This window comes from Pipistrellus hanaki (assembly GCF_964339955.1).
Source record: "Pipistrellus hanaki genome assembly, chromosome: 2".
NCBI lineage: Eukaryota > Metazoa > Chordata > Mammalia > Chiroptera > Vespertilionidae > Pipistrellus > Pipistrellus hanaki.
The window spans coordinates 121,088,019-121,104,920 of NC_140504.1; the positions used below are offsets into that span (position 1 = coordinate 121,088,019).

The following is a 16,902-nucleotide window of genomic DNA, read 5'->3' on the forward strand; positions in this document are numbered from 1 at the left end:
ACCACTTGCCTAGAGGAGCTTCCACTTGGAAAATCAGACTTGGTCTTCTCAGGAGAGGTAGAGTTGTAGAGATGTAGGAAGTTGAACCCTATAGGTGGGATAAGATTGCTAAAAAGAGGGAGGAGAAGAGAGATGAGAAGAGAGAAGTGGGAAGTGAATGCGAGTAAATGCTCTCATCTAAGATACAGAAGGGGTAAAGAGCCAGCAAAACAGCAAAGAATGATCACATGGTGGAAAACCAGGAATGTTCCAGAAACTCATGGTCCCAGAAGGAGAAAGCTTCAAACAAAAAGGGGGCATTCCAGGGAAGAGTGGGCAACAATTTTATATTCCTTGAAGAGGTTGCCATCCCAATACTTGTCACTTTTGACATTTGGCCCCTAGGGCTATAGAATTTGAAGTGCAGTCTTTTGCACATGGATATGAGGAAAAAGGCACTCCTCCTCTCTACTCCTGCCCTCAGCCCAGCTATTTAGGCCACAGCAGGCAGCTGCTTTAGTTAGGAAAGGCAGGCCTGGGGCCTGGGCTCTGGGTGAGAGAGCCTGCACTGTTCTATCAACACAGCAATTAATCATGTACTGAGCGCTGAGTGCCTGCCAGTTTTCTCTCTTTGGGGAGAGGCTGCCTCCACCCAGCATGTGAAGTCCATGTGACCACTTTCCTTAGCGAGAGCCCCCCCAATCATCATGAGCCAAGCTCCTCCCGACTTTCTTTTTCCTTCCCCAGTTGCAGAATGTGGAAATTGAATTGGGGGAAAGAACACATTACTCAGAACTTCCACGGCTTCTTCTTCATCAATAAAAATTGGCTCCACACCATAAACATGTCAATCACTCCTCCCCCTTCACCCTCAGCTCACATATTTCACAGGCATATGCCACAGTGTAAAGATACCAACTTCCCCAGTAATTTTAATCTGCACTGATGTGCCATCATCTGTATCAGCCAGGAATATTATGGAGCCCTCACACAGGAGCTCAGGAGGGAAGAGCTAGGGTGTAGCCAAGAGAAGTAAATGGGCAAGAACTGGGGCACAGAGGAACCACACAGAAGAGCTGGAGGGCAAGGAGAGGGAGGCACCATGGCCTCACTCAGCGAGGAGGCATCTGGAGGCCTCAAGGACAGGTTTGGATCAGCTCACTGAAGAGCACAATGGTCTGCTCTGTCTCTAAGGAGAGTACAATGGAAGGTTTTACAAAACATGCATGGAAAGAATAGTCAATGGAGAAAATGGTAGCTGTTATGGGGTGAACTGTGTCCCCTGACATAAAATTGATATGTTGAAGTTATAACTCCCAGTGCTCAGAATGGAACTACATTTGGATATAGGGTCTTTAAAGAGGTAATTAAATTATGACTGGTGCCTTCATAAGAGATCAGGACACAGAACTTAGAGGGAAGACCATGTGAAAGCATAGGAAGAAGGTGGCCATCTGCAAGTCATGGAGAAAAGTCTCAGGAGAAACCAGCCCTGCGAGCACCTTGATCTTGTACTTTTAGCCTCTAGAACTGAGAGAAATAAAGTTTAAGGCACCCAGTCTGTGGTGCTCTGTTATGGTAGCCCAAGTAGAATAACACAGCAGCCTTAAAATACGATAGCAACAACTGGTCTTATCTTAATAACATTAATGTCATTTACATTTTTCGACTATTTTGACTTCCTAGGAAAGCAGAATTAATGGTATCCTCTTGATCAAGTACCACTTTAGAGCTGCTCTCTGATTTATCTTTTCTACCAGTCCTTCTCGAATTATGTTTGTTTTTTTTGTGCCTTTTTCTGAAATGCTGCTGGTCCTAGTTGGTTAGATGTCTTCCATTTTGTTGCTTGCTGACAAACTTACCACCTGGGAGAGCTGAATATACATTTTTACAACTAGTACAATTTAAGACAGAAACCATAGCTAAAGGATATTTAATTTTTATATTCATATGTCTTCACAAAATTCACAAAAATCTTGAAATCACGTAAACTTAGTCTCTCTAAGTTATCAAGTTTATGTCTTCGCCTTTAAGCCAGAATTAAACCATTGCAGGAAATGAGAATTTTTGTATGTAAAAAATAATTCCAGAGAGGGATATTCCACAAGTTTCCTGAGCAAGACATTACAGCACTTATTAGATGAGTCAAGTAATCCAATGCCCAGCTCAGCACTCCATGACTGACTTGGACAGACCGGGACTTTCTTAGGTCTCACTTTGGAAATGATGTAATACTTGCAATGAGAGACTATTTCAGAATAAAAGCAAATGGGGACTAATTGTAGTGTAGTGGTTAGGGTGGTGGCACGAGGAACAGGTAGAGGAAGCCTTTGTCAAGTATAGATATATTTGTATTATATACATAAACTATTTCAATAATCATTAATGCATTTAGTTTACTATTAAGTAAGAATTTGAAATAAAGAATAAGGAAAAGAACATAAGGGAAGAATACAAACTGGACTGATGAGGGGAAGGGGGAAAGAGAGAAGAAACCAAGAACACTGAGGGACAGGTTGGGATGAAGAATTATAAGAATGCTTAATAGGGCCGAAACTGGTTTGGGCTCAGTGGATAGAGTGTCGGCCTGCAGACTGAAGGGTCCCAGGTTCGATTCTGGTTAAGGGCATGTACCTTGGTTGGGAGCACATCCCCAATAGGGATGTGCAGGAGGCAGCTGATTGATGTTTCTCTCTTATGGATGTTTCTAATTTTCTATCCCTCTCCCTTCCTCTCTATAAAAAATCAATAAAATATATTTTTTAAAAAAAGAAAAGAAAAGAAAAGAAAGAATGCTTAGTAGGATGGCTATAGGGTAGACTGTCTTACAGACTGGTCCCTAGAAAATGGCTCTTACTAGTTAGAAACATGCTCTTGTCATTTATGCATGCAACCAACATTCACAGAGTGCTTACTGGGTGCTTGAAATTGTGTTAGACATAATCCAGGGCAGGGCAAGCTCTATATTAATATTCTTTTATTAGGAAGAAGAAGAAATAAATAGAGGAGGAAAAGGAAAAGGAGAAGGAGGAGGAATAGGAGAAAGAGGAGGAAGAGGAGGAGGAGGAGGAGAAAGGTTCTGCATGTTTACTCTTTTATATTATGTAGCTCAGGTTCCTTGGGAAACACAACCTGAGACTCCAGGGTCAGCCTGCAGAGTGTTCATTGAGGGTGCTCGTAGACCTTCTGTGAGAGTGAGGGGAGGAAGTAGGGAACAGGACTGAGTAGCAGGAAAAGCTAAGTGGCCCTTCAGAATTGTCCTGGAGCATAGCCCTTGTACCCCAAGTCAACCAGTCATTGGCTATAGCAATCCCAGGGAGGTCCTTAGGCAGCTCCTTCAGCTGAGCCTGGGTCTGGGACAGGTGCTCAACTGTGACCCACCAGCAGCTCACACTTCTCCCAAGAGCGGGGGGATCAGTACCTCCATGCTGGAGAGGTGGGGGATCTGAATAACACCTCTCAGTATCCACTACATATAAGGAAACTAAGGCACAAAGAAGTTAGGTAACTCACTTAAGATCCCACAGCAAATAAATGGCAGAGCCAGCAATCACACCCAGGCAGTCTGATTCCAGAAACTAAGCCTCCATCACTCATCTCTAAACCAATCTCACTCATCTCTACCAAAATGCTGTCGTGGTTGCTCAATTAATTACAACGCTTTCCTTTTGGATGTTAGTGGTGACTATTCCCTTCTATCAGCCCTCATCCTTTGCAGCTAAGAACAGTGGCCTAAAGTATTTTTGTAAAACACACAGTTAAGTATATTTTTGACAGTTGAATTTAAGATTAATACATTAACCTGATGATAGACATTAAAGGTTGGCCCCAAGTATTGAACTGGGTTCTGTAACATAAATGGATCATTGTCTTCTCACTGTTTGTGGGCTGCCTTGGAGTGTGGACCAATGGAGCATCCTCAAGGACCTCTGTTCCCCAAGCCCTGCTTTGATATCCCTGGGCACCTATGTGATGAGATCACTGTAGTCATCAGAGAGCTCAAGGAGAATGAGGTCAGAGCTGCCTGACGCTTGGGCAAATTAATGAAGAGGGGAGGAGGAAACGGTCATGTCTTTGTTGAAGTGAGGTGCAAGAAACGGTGGGGTCTACCCAGAATCTCCCCTGGAAAGCCCAGTTACCTGGAAACACCCCTAACAATGTTTCAGAAGGACTATTATTTTCAAAAAGAGGAAAACCCAGAAAACTGTGTAAACTTTGCAAGCCAAATTATAGCTTAAAAGTGTCCTCCATCCCACAACTCCTCAGCTTGCCTTCCCTGGGGTCAGAGACAGTCAATGGGTTGAAGTGGAGTAGATGGCAAGGAGGGGCACATCAGTGGTGGAAGACAAGACGGAGGCGCTGGAAGCCTGAACTGACATGAGCACCCTGAGGGTGTCCTCAGCACCGCACGGCTTTGTTTCCACGCCCAGCTTTGGGAACTTCCCCATTTAGCACCAGTCATCGCTGCCTGCTGGAGCCTGCAAACTCAACCTCCAGACTGTCCCAGTGCTGAGGGCCTCCACCTGGCAGCTGCAGCAGGAAAAGCAGGGCTCCCTGAGGAGCCGGAGCCTGCAACCTGCAGAGGGCGGTATTGAGCAATGAGGCGTGATCCTTGCCTAGAAACTAACCCACCCAACATGGTGCTCAGTGAGGGGACCCATGTTCCACTAAAGCATCCTTCCCTCTTGCACCTCTACTCAAAGATGAGATGACTAGAAGCTCACCACCACCCTCCCATCTTCTCTCTCCCTCACCCACTGCTTACATCGTTCTGAGTGCTTCCCACATGCCATCTTATTTATCCCGTATGGTCACTTTGTGATTATGAATTATTTTTATTCCTATTTGACAGATTTGGAAATGAAGATACAAAGAAATACCTAGCTCAGGGACACAGAGCTAGTAGGTGGTGAAACTGAAGTACATCCCAGAGAGCTCATGACCTAAAACTCTGCTTGTAACCATTAGGCAACACTGCCTCTCCCTCCCAAGAGAGAATTGGCTACCTCTTCCCAGGAGTCACTGTACTCCCTCATTAAGCAGAGACTCGGTCTCCCCTCTCTTTCTTTACTCTCCTTAGGCACTAAGCATGAACTGGTCACCATGACCAATTCTCAGTGGCACTCCCTCGCACCTCAGCTTACCCCTGTGCCTGCCACCAATCCTGTTTCTTTCCTTTGAGTTCCCTGGAATAGCTCCAGGAGGGAACTAGGAACACTCGGAATGCTGACTTCCACTAATATGGACTTTGCTCTTAAAACCAGGCATACCTGCCCTAGCCAGTTTGGCTCAATGCATAGAGCATTGGCCTGCAGATTGAAGGGTCCCTGGTTTGATTCCAGTCAAGGGCAGGTACCCCAGTTGCAGGCTTCTCCCACAATCAGGCCCTGATATCAGTGCATGCTGGAAGCAACCAATCGATGTGTTTCTCTCACATTGATATTTTTCTCTTTCTTTCCCTCTCTCTAAAAATCATTGGAAAAATATTCTCGGGTGAGGATTGAAAAAAAAGGGGGGTGGTGGGCATAACTGATATTTAGCCAACTAGAAAGTAAAGCTATTTAGAGGAGAGGGGTGTAAATTTCCTGGAAAGCAGACTTCCACAATCTTATAAAAAATTAACTTTAAAATGTTATAGGAAGCCAAAACCGGTTTGGCTCAGTGGATAGAGAGTCAGCCTGTGGACTGAAAGGTCCTGGGTTTGATTCCGATCAAGGGCACATACCTTGGTTGCGGGCACATCCTCAGTGGGGGGTGTGCAAGAGACAGCTGGTCGATGTTTCTCTCTCATCGACGTTTCTAACTCTCTATTCCTCTCAATTCCTCTTTGTGTAAAATTAATAAAATAAAATAAAATCAATAAAATATGGAAAAAAATATTAAAAAAAAATAAAATAAAATGTTATAGGAAGCTATGAGACCTCAATAACTTTATAAGCACAATCATTAACTAATTAATCATTAGTTAACACTAATTAATCTTTAGGAAACACAACCACAAGACCTCAAGAGTTAGAAATTTTAAGGCTCAAGATTTTACCTTAAGTAACATATTTGAAATCCAACCTTCAATTGATTCTCTGAAACACATTCAACCCATCTTCACCAACTGAAAAACTTTGCATTGTCACACTGTCAAGATGACATCTAATAGAGCTCAGAAGGAAAATAGCCACAGGTGAGCCTCTCTGCTCATTTCAAGGGCCAGAAGATGTCAGAAGAGACTAATTGCTCAGGAATGCAGAAAAAGCAAGGGTCAAGTTCAGTCAGCATATCAAGTCACCCAGCTTTTATTATGGAGATACTCTGTGCCGGCCATTGTAGCAAACACTACTTAGAATCATAGACTGTTAATACTGGCAAGGACCTAGGGAACGAAATTTCTGTTATGGAGCCACTTACAATTTGACTGGAATATTAAGACTCACATATGGGTGGAAATTAGAAAACAATACTAAACTTAAATAAGCAGATACTGAGAGATGCTGTAAAAACTCAGGAGAAGTAAAAACAAGTTGGGACTGGAGTCAGTCAGTAGAGATTTTAAAGAGCATATGGGATTTCAGGTGACTTATGAAAGTAACAAAGTGGAGGAGAGTTAGGTAGGCCTTTCACTGAAGGAGAGTGTGAAAGTGGGTAGAAAATGATAGCAAGAAGCCTGGGGACCAACCATGGAGAGACATGGGCATTCCTGGAGAAGAAAGCAGCCTTCCTTGCAGTGGGGGAAAAGGGTGGCTGGAGGCTGGATAGTGAGCTTTTATTATTTCATTTTATTTTATTTATTTGGCAGGAAGAGATAGTGAGCTTTTAAATCAGGAATTTGAAATTGGTTCCATAAGGTCAAAGGGAGCTATTATACTATAGTTTCTTAAGTAGCAGACCACACTTCTTAAGCAGGCTTACAGTATGTTTAAAACCACTCCACCCAAAACAACAACAACAACAAAAAACACAAAACCCAAAAAACAAAAATAGCACTTTAGAAAGATTAATCTGGAATCTGAGTGGTAGATGGATGGTTTGATAACAGGAGGACAATCAGATGATCTGGTCACCCAGGTAATAAGAGCCTATATCATGAGAGAGATAGAAAGACTGAGGAAAATGAAAAACATAGGATTCAGTGGCTAACTAGTTAGGGAAACAAAAAGGGGATTAACACCAGAAAAAAAATCATGTCTGGAAAAATAAGTGTGTTTTTTCCCTCCCCATTTTTAGAAATGTGGGGGCTCTGGGGCATGCAACCAAGGTAGAATTAAGAAGTCAGGGAGCTGGTTTGTGGGAGTAGGTGATAAATCTATTCTTAGCCATGCTTACCGTGAGGTGGGACACTGGAAATTGGATTTGATTCGACCATTAATTCTGGCTACAGACACACCTCTTTTTTTGTTGACCATCTACATATATAAACAGCCAGGATCTTAACATTCAAAATGACCAGTGCTTGACCAAATGCCAGGCTGCACCACAGCTGGTGAGCAGGTTGAACTGCTGACCTCTCAGAGAGAGAGAGAGAGAGAGAGATGCAAGGCTGATCAGCAGTGGCAGTGGCTGCTGGTGAGCCCTAGAGAGGAGCAGGGTGATCAGACCCTGCTTCTCTCTCCAGGCCTCGCCAGCAGCCACGCCTCTCTCTCTCTCCCAGAGGTCATTAGTTCAGCCCACTTGCCAGTAGCCTGAGGCAGCTTCTGATCAGCCCTGCCTCTATAATCAGGCCTGGAGATAGGCCCCGAGATCCTGACTGGCATAGAAACCAAACAATCAGAACCTAATTTGGGTGAACTGCAAAGGCAGAACCTAAAGTGGGGGCTGAGGAGGGGTTTTAAGGGCAACAGCTGTTCCATGTAGGTGTAAGAAAGTGGTTCAATTTTTTAATGACCAGTTTGGCAGTATAGTGCATATGGCTGGCTATCAGTTCAGATATAGGGATTATGTGTTTTTGTCTGTCAAGAGCATCTCCTCCTGCTGAAAAAGGCACCCCCCCCTTGCCCATTTAAGCAATTCTATCCTATATAATCTATATATACTATTAAAAGGGTAATATGCTAATTAGACCAGGTCTACCGGCTATCTTCCAGATGTCCGACTTCCTTCAGGATAAAGCCATGGTGGTGGGGGCCGAGGTAGAGGCAGTTAGGAGTGATTAGGCTGGCAGGGGAGGGCAATTGGGGTCAATATCAGGCCAGCAGAGAAGGGTAGTTAGGGGCAATCAGGCAGGCAGGCAGAGTGGTTAGGAGCAATCAGGCAGGCAGGTAGGTGAGTGTTTAGGAGCCAGTTGTCCCAGATTTGAGAGGGATGTCGGTCCCAGATTGGAGAGGGTGCAGGTAGGGCTGAGGAACTTCCTCCTCCATGCATGAATTTCATGCACTGGGCCTCTAGTTTTTAATATAAAGTCAACAAATACACAAAGTTGAGATTTTTACTGTATTATTTTAGCTCCACAAAAGCATTTCTTTTGTTGTTGTTTTCTAGGATTGAAATAAACTGTTACCTTGATGTTTTCAAGAACATTAAAGCTGTGTTCAAGCCTTGGATTTTTCAGGCCAAAATCAAAGGACAGCAATTGACCAGAGAAGGAGAAGCAGAACCTCCAGGCTTATCTGATTTGAACTTTCTGAATTTCCAATCCTCAGCATTTCAGAGTGTCACTGTTTTTGACCACGCATAACTTCTGCTTAGGAGTATGATTCCAAAGGATTGGCATGTTTTGTCCAGTTTCTGAAATCAGATGTTGACATTGGCACTCTACATTTTAGTTAAAAATATCAAATATTAATTAGCATTCCCAAAGGATGTGCCAATTTTAGCTTTTAACTCTAAAAATATTTTTACATGTTTCCAAAATATTTTTTAAAAGTCTGTTTTTCTCCCATTCATTCACACTTCATTCATCAGAATGAGGTGAGCAGGGCTAGAGGGACAAGAAGGGATCAAGTCATATGATTGGTTTGTAAATAGTTGAAAATCTGTATTTGTTATTTGGTTGAGTTATTTTATCCTTTAAGATAGAGCCTTGAGCCTATAAAAAATTGTAGTGGGATCTGATGTGTTTGCTTTTCTCAGATAAATCTTAGTCTGCGTGTGCTGTAAAATGGCATTTTCCTCTATTGAAACTTCCACTTCCTGTGCAACATATGTCATTCTGCCTTCCTTGCAGACATCCCCAAATAAAGTTCAAAATCCCTCTCGGCATTTGTAGTCAATCTAGCCCTCTATTTGGGGTCAATTGAGAACAGCCCCAAGAGAAGTCTTTTCAAAAAAAGCATTTAACAATTAGCCAGTACAAAATGCAGCTCTGGGTGACTTCTAAATTGATTGTCTCAGAGCAAACTGTTAGGTAAAAGAGAAAGCCGAAACTCAAAAGCAAAGAAGAAGGAAGAGGAATAATGGGATTTTGTACTTAATAAAATTTAAAGGTGATATACTTTCCTGTAGATAAATACTGTAGATTGCTCCCTGAAATGGCCATAGAGACTTACCAGATTAAGGAGTGTCAAGTACTTCCACTGTCCACCATTTAGAAAGATTTTGGACATCTGCTTACTCCTTCCTTTTTGTGAGATGTGATAATTGAGGAAAATATACCAGCCGGAAACAAGGAAGTGGTATACGCATATAGAAGTCCTCGTCATGGCTCACTCTGGCTGAGAAACTGAATGTCTGAAGTGGCTGGCTTTCCACTGTAGTCCTCGTGTTGGGTAAGAGCTGAAATCCAGCAGCAGGCGGGGGAGCTGTAAAACACACCCCTCCGGTTGAGAGTTCCAACAAGATTGGATTTTGCTTCCCTCATAGGTTCCCTCCCGATAAACTTTGTGACAGGATTATTGTGTATTTTCAGATGACCCGATTAGATAACAGGTAGGGTGCAGATTTGCATACAGGCAAGGTCGGATCAATTCAAGAGCTGCACTTTGCCCTATCAGGCTGGGACGGGGCGTGGTTAAATGACTTACTGAGAAGTGTTGCTAAACTGATGAAATCCTGTCAGGATTGCATTCTCTCTTCTTCCTTTTCATTTGAGCAGAACAAGGAAGTTGCAATAATATATTTTGAGAGAATAAGGGGCAGGTTGGTAAACCAGGAGGGAGAGATTATGGGTATGCTTAGGACTTGAAAGGAAAAGGCATTGTAATCTTGTAAAAAGGGAAAAGGCATCTTGCTCCTGAGGTCTCTGAGGCCCCATGAAATCTGAAACAACAGTTGGACCTCCAGAGAGCATTTCCAAGAGTTTTTTGTTTTTGTTTTTTAATTTTGTGCATATTCCCTGAAGAACCAAGGGTTGCCCAAGGCTGTCCCAGACACTTTTATTTGCATGGTTTTTCTATACCCTGGGAGAACAGAGCATAGCAAGTCATCTGTGGCTAAAGAAGCATAAATAGGCCAAAGAGTGTGCCCATGACCCCATCATAACTGAGTGTAGACATGTCGTTGGGGAGAAGGAGAATATGCTCAGGCTGGACAGTTTGAAGAACTGAATTCTGCCTCAAGCTGGATGGAAAGGACCTGAGAGAGAGCTGAAAGTGGGAAACCTTGTGTCATCACCAGCTTATTTCCCTGAGCAACTCATTAAGAGGGTTCTAAGCAAATCCCTAAGGGAAATATTCTCAAGGTAGTTGTGTAAGTATGTAGTTGGTGCTGTACAACAATTCAACCAAGGTTTAGAAGTCTGGGAGAAAGAACTTCAGGCATGCCTTAGCTCTGTGGTTGGCAAACTGCGGCTCATGAGCCACATGTGGCTCTTTGGCCCCCTGAGTGGGGCTCTTTTCATAAAATACCACAGTCTGGGTGAGTCTATTTTGAAGAAGTGGCAGTAGAAAAAGTTTAAGTTTAAAAAATTTGGCTCTCAAAAGAAATTTCAATTGTTGTACTGTTGATATTTGGCTCTGTTGACTAATGAGTTTGCCGACCACTGGTTTGGCTCTGTGGATAGAGTGTCAGTCTGCAGACTGAAGGGTCCAAGGTTTGATTCGGTCAAGGGCACATACTAGGGTTGCAGGCTCAATCCCCAGTAGAGGGTGTGCAGGAGGCAGCCAATCAATGATTCTCTCTCATCATTGGTATTTCTATATCTCTCTTCCTCTCTGAAATCAATAAAAATATTTTTTTTTTTTAAAAAAAAGAAACTTCAGGCTGTACATATAGGACAAAACCAAACAAAGCCACTATCCAAGAGTCAGTCATAGGATCCCAAATATTAGACACTGCATATGGGCATAGAGCAAATCTGAACTAGCAATAAAGGGTCTGCACTGTAAACATTCCCAAAAAAGAGGTGATCTGGGAAATGGGTGACATAAAACTGTACACAATTCCATGGCCTAGGTTAAAATTCCAAATAACAATGATCAATGGAATGGCGAGACCAGATATTTTCCAGATATATTCCTAAAGGAAGGAATAATTTGGTGTCTCACAATGCCAAAGAATGAGCTCTGCGGACCAAAAGACTTAAGCAAGGTGTGGAAAATTTATTACAAACAGATTCAGACTCCCCACAAGGGACGGGGACCCAATACTGGGCTGTCCATTAAAAAGTCTTGTAGTCCAGGGGTATATATCTCCTACAAGACTGTTCTATGTCTATCTGATTGATCCCCTCAATTGTTTTTGCCTAGCAGTGGACCTAAGCTTTCCCTGTTTCTATGTGTTGTTATTATGTTCCTAAGATGAATTTTTTCTGCTTCTACGTATGTGTTTGTAAACAAGGAAGGGCAAAGAAGCAATAAGAGAGCCTAGGCTGGGCTGCCTTACCTTGTTTACTGCAGGCTCTCTCTTGGTTTCTCACGCCTCCCGCTTTAAGTCCAGAAACACTTTACTATTTCTACTTGGTTGGTTCCTGTGGTTAGGTTGCTCAAACTGCTATGTCTGTCCCTGCCTATGTTCCACCTGCCTTTGTTTTCCACTGGACCCATGCCCTAGCTGCCTGCATTTCAAGCTAACCCTTTCAACAATGGCATCTAATAACTTTGCAGTACTTAATGCATGACAGGCATTGTTCCAAGTGCTTTACACACACATCAACTCATTTACCCTCCAAACAAGACTATGAATTAAATAGTATTATTGTTATCGGTGAGACAAGGGACCCTGAGTTCCTGACTTCTTGAGGGAAATATTTCAATCAAAAGACAAAGTATAGAAAAGCAAGCAAGAATTTATTGACCACAGCAAAAATGTACTTAGGACAGTGAAACAAGGAAGGGCGTAGAAGCAATAGGAGAGCCTAGGCTGGACTGCCTTACCTCACTGGGAAGTCAGAGAATAGGGGGCCTTGGAGACAGGTCCAGGGGGTTAGTCCGGGACCAGCTACTGCTGCCCATTGCTCCCCTGGTTGCAAGTCTTATGGGGTCTCTTAGAGGCTGGGGATGCATGCCTGTTGGGAAAGGACAGAAAGAAAGGAATGGGATAGGAGTGCTCCCAGGAGAAAGAGCGATAGAACACCCTGGGACCTTCATTTTCAGGGGTTTAAAGATTGGGTGTTTAGGGCAGATCTTAGGGGTGAAAAATAGAATATCCATCAGCTTTATGCCCATGTACCAAAATGAGATTTATTTTCTTAATTTATCTGTCTTTGGATGTGGTTGGCAAAAGGCACCTAATTGAATTTCGGTTATCTGTCTCCCTGAGTGTTTAGCTATTTACCCTCTGGTTGGGAAGGAGAAGAGCTAACCATTTACTCTTAAGTGCCCTTGGTTTAGGGAAGATAGGATTTACTAGGTGACTACAAAATGCTGTTTAACTATCTGTCTTAGTTTCCTTATTCTGATTGTCCTGGAATTTTCCTAGTTTCTTACTATTCTATAACAATTATGTCCTCATTTTCAGGTGAAGAACTTGAAGCCCAGGCTGCTGAAGTAGAACTGCAATCTGCACTCTTAACAGGGGTGTCTGATCCTAAAGAATACCCGTGGGCTGCCTTTGCATTTATCCATTCTCTGCTTACCCCTTAAATTCTCTTTTTCTCCCATTAGAAAATTCTCTGTAAGGTGTTTTGAAGCTTGGTGCACATATGAATTGTTGTGCTATGTCTCCCAGGGCATTACCACGGCAAATATTACTGTAAATGTATGGATTTTACTCCTTTATGCAAACATCTCAAGTATAAATCTGCAGATGGGTAAGGATTTGAGGCACAAGTAGGAAAAGACCCCAATCTCTGCAGTGTGTCTGTTCAAACCTGGAGACTGACCTTAGGACATCTGGACTTTTTTTCCTGCATTAGCATCAGTACCCACAGATGAAGACTTTCATAAATATTGATAACATTATTTCAATTTATTTGTAAGAAGTTCGACATTTAACATTGAAATTCAATTTTTAGCATTTTAATAAATGATGTAACATGTAATATAAACAGTCATGCACTGCTTACCAATGGGATACATTATGAAAAATGTGCCGTTAGGCAATTTCATTGTTGTGCAAACATCAGAGTGCACTTATGCAAATGTAGATGGTGTAGCCTACTACACAACGAGGCTTTACTGTGTAGCTTATTTCTCTGTAAGGGATGAAAAATAATTTTCCCTTCTGGGTTCTTGGTTATCCTTGAAATAAAACACGGGTTAACAGGAGAAAAAAAAGAAGTCTAATAGCACGTATAACATACAATATTTATATCCTGTAAACATGGAGAGTCCTAGGAAAGCTGAGTAACTTACCAAAATGACTAAAGCAATACCTTAAATGACATCTCCAGCTGAAGACAAAAGATGCTGGAGGCGGAGGGAATCAGTTATGGGGGGTTACCAGGAAAAGCACAGCAAGCAAGGGTAAGGTTGTTATGCAGATTTAACTGGAAGTTGTCTTCTGCTTTGGTAGGAGTTTCTAGAGAAAACGTAATTTCTCTCTTCTCTTACAAAGGGTAACTTCTATTTGATTTTCAGAGTTTCTCCCATGTCTGCTCTTTTTATAAATTAACCAGCCCAGCCCTAGCTGGTTTAGCTCAGTGGACAGAGCGTCGGCCTGCAGACTGAAGAGTCCTGGGTTCAATTCCAGTCAAGGTCACGTGCCCAGGTTGCTGGCTCAATTCCCAGTAGGGGGTGTGTAGGAGGCAGCAAATCAATGATTCTATCTCATCATTGATGTTTCTATCTCTCCCTCTTCCTTCCTCTCTCTCTAAAAGTCAATAAAAATATATATATTTTTAAGATTAATTAATTAATTAACCAGCCCCAAATAATCTTTACATCAAATAGACATATTTTGGGCTGATGAATTTTGTCCCCTTGCATCTCCTAAGATCCAAACCTGTATTGTGTGTTACTATACTGAATACTGTAGGCAACTTGTATATCGCATTATGGCTTGACTTTAACATGGCCATGACATTACTAGGTGATAGGAATTTTTCAGCTCCATTTTAATCCTATGGGACCACCATTGTGTAAGTAGTCTGCTGTTGACTGTATGAACAAAAAGAGGACTATGTAATAAATCAGAGAAGCTCAGCAGTGGCCTAAAGTAACTTCACAGTGTGATCTGATTATAAATTCCCACCAGGGCAGGTCATGGTTGACTATAGCCTCCTTAGTAAGAGTTTTATTTTTGCCTTAAGCAGCCCTTTCCATTGTTTTGTGCATCTAGGTTAACACATCTTTGAAATGACTAATCCTCTTTTTTAGACCCCTGGAGGTTTAACCAAACTCAAGGGAGCACATGAGCTTGTTGCCTGTAAACAACCCCATTTACTGTAAGAGTTAAATATACTATACCCTCCAATGTAAAAGAAGTATGTGAAAAGGAAAAGGGGGTGGGAGTTTGCAACCTAGTTTAGTATCTGGTTAAAACTGTAGTCTTACTTCCCCACTCTGACTGACTTGGGCAGAGCTGCAGGGACCCTCATGGGCCCACCACAGGAGGAGATATATAAATCAGCCTCCCTTGGAGTTCAGTTCAGTCTTTGGATCTGGAATTCCCCTGGAATAACAGATCTTTGAAATAAAGGTTGAATTTTCCTCCATCAGAGTGCTGATTGATGGTTCTCCCGTACATTCTGCAACATTATGTGCCCTGACTGGGAATGGAGCTCTCAACCTGTTGGTGTATGGGACAATGCTCCAACTGAGTCATCATACCAAGGCTGGAAAACATTTCTTTTTTATTTTTAAATTTCACAAATACTTATTGAGCAATGCAGGCTCTGGAGATTCCTTAGGGAATAAGAAATCCAATCCCTGATCTCATGGAACTCATATTTTAACAGGAGGTCTAGAAATTAAATAATAACACAAGTGGGTGTAATTTATAATCATACCAGCTTTTGTGAAGGGCAAACACAAAGGACTTATGAAAGGGATAATATAGTACCAGGCTTGAGGTAGACAGGGGGTCAGGGAAAAGCTGGTCCTGACGAAGCCACATGTGAGCAGGGCTGGTCCTCCCAATACTCCTAACATGTTCTGATTGTCCTTTTTCTTCTTCTTCTTCTTCTTCTTCTTCTTCTTCTTCTTCTTCTTCTTCTTCTTCTTCTTCTTCTTCTTTTTAACTAGCTCCTTACATGTTCTATTTCCCAGGGAGCTGAGCCAGCCACTGCCCATTTCACACAACATTTTATCTTGGTGATTTTGCCAACTATTAGCTTCTACCACTACTTTACAGTTTGTGACCACAAATTATATACCTCTAGTCCCAGCCTTCTCCTCATCCCCATAAAACTTCAAACATATCCAACTACTTTTGGACATCTCCTAAATGTGTCAGTTATACCTAAAGCTCATGACATCTAAAATTAACTCACTGCATTTTCCCAAACTTGGGCTTTCTATTCTCTGTCTTCTGAGAATGCCTTCATCACCCTCTTATCTTTCTTGCCTCCTCTCTCACCCCAATTCTAATTAACCACCAAATTTTTCCAGGTTCACCTCCCAAACCAAGCTCAAATCAGTCCTCTTCTTTTCATCCCTTCTACAGCTGTCCTAGTTCAAATTGTCTTTATTTCTTTCCAGTGCTAAAGCAACTGTCTTCTAATTGGTTTTCCTGATTCCAGTCTTATTCCCCAACTCTGTGCTTCACAAGGCCAGGGAGAATTTTTATCAGGAGTTCTAATCTTACCACATCCCTCCCCAGCTTAAGTCCCTTTACTGAATCTACAACCCCTGCAGCATAACATCCAAATTCCCTAGCTTTTAATAAACTTTCCAATTCCCTATGGCTTTGTTACTCTTTCCAGCCTCATCTTATCTCACACTTGACGTTCCTCCAACACCACCAAATTGGCAGAGGTTTCCACCCACACCTCACTATGTCATGACCCAAAGCCTTTATTCCCACTTTATCCTCCTCCTGATGCCTTCTTTCAACATAACTTTGATTCTCTCATATCCATTCTCCAAAATGCAGCTCAGTAGTTTTCTTCTCTAGAAACTCTTACATGAGCCTCTCTCAACCAGGTCATCCTATATAAAAGGCAAATTGTCCCCTCGACCACTCGACTGGGCGTTTAAAGAGGTGGTGGGGCCAGCCCGCCAACTGCCTGTCTCCACACCCGATTGGCCCTATGGGAGCTGGGCAGGCGAGCCAACCTCATCGTCCCCTCCCCCTGGCTGGCCTAACCCAATCAGCCCTGATTGGAGTGGGCCAGCCAGACCCCACCTGTGCACGAATTGGTATTAAACAACCTCTTCTATTCTTTCCTAATACCTTGTGCATATGTAAATTGCATGATAATTAATTAGTGTATTAGTCCACTTAGGGTGCTATAATAAAAATACCATACATTAGGTATGAACAACAAAAACTTATTTTTCATAGTTCTGGAGGCTGGGAAGTCCAAGATCTAGGCACCAGCTAGTAAAAGCTCATTTCTTTGACAGTTGTCTTCTCAATATGTCTTTACATATCAGAAGGAGCTGGGGATCTCTTTGGAAGTTCTTTTGTAAAGACACTAATCCTATTCAGGGGCTCCACCCTCATAATCTAATCATC

At 42.4% G+C, this 16,902-nt stretch overlaps 1 protein-coding gene across 2 annotated transcripts in view; it reads right to left on the reverse strand.

Annotated features, from left to right (window-relative positions):
- ADTRP (androgen dependent TFPI regulating protein) overlaps window positions 1-16,902 on the reverse strand; it is an 87,010-nt gene that overhangs the window by 55,421 nt on the left and 14,687 nt on the right. The window contains exon 1 of one of the 2 annotated variants that reach the window (XM_084872762.1): window positions 9,456-9,809. The exons of the other annotated variant lie outside the window; for it this stretch is intronic. Coding sequence (XP_084728888.1) covers window positions 9,456-9,608 — 153 coding nt within the window. The 5' untranslated portion in view covers window positions 9,609-9,809. Of the gene's footprint in view, window positions 1-9,455; window positions 9,810-16,902 lie in introns of those variants that run through there. 2 annotated transcript variants of the gene reach the window in all.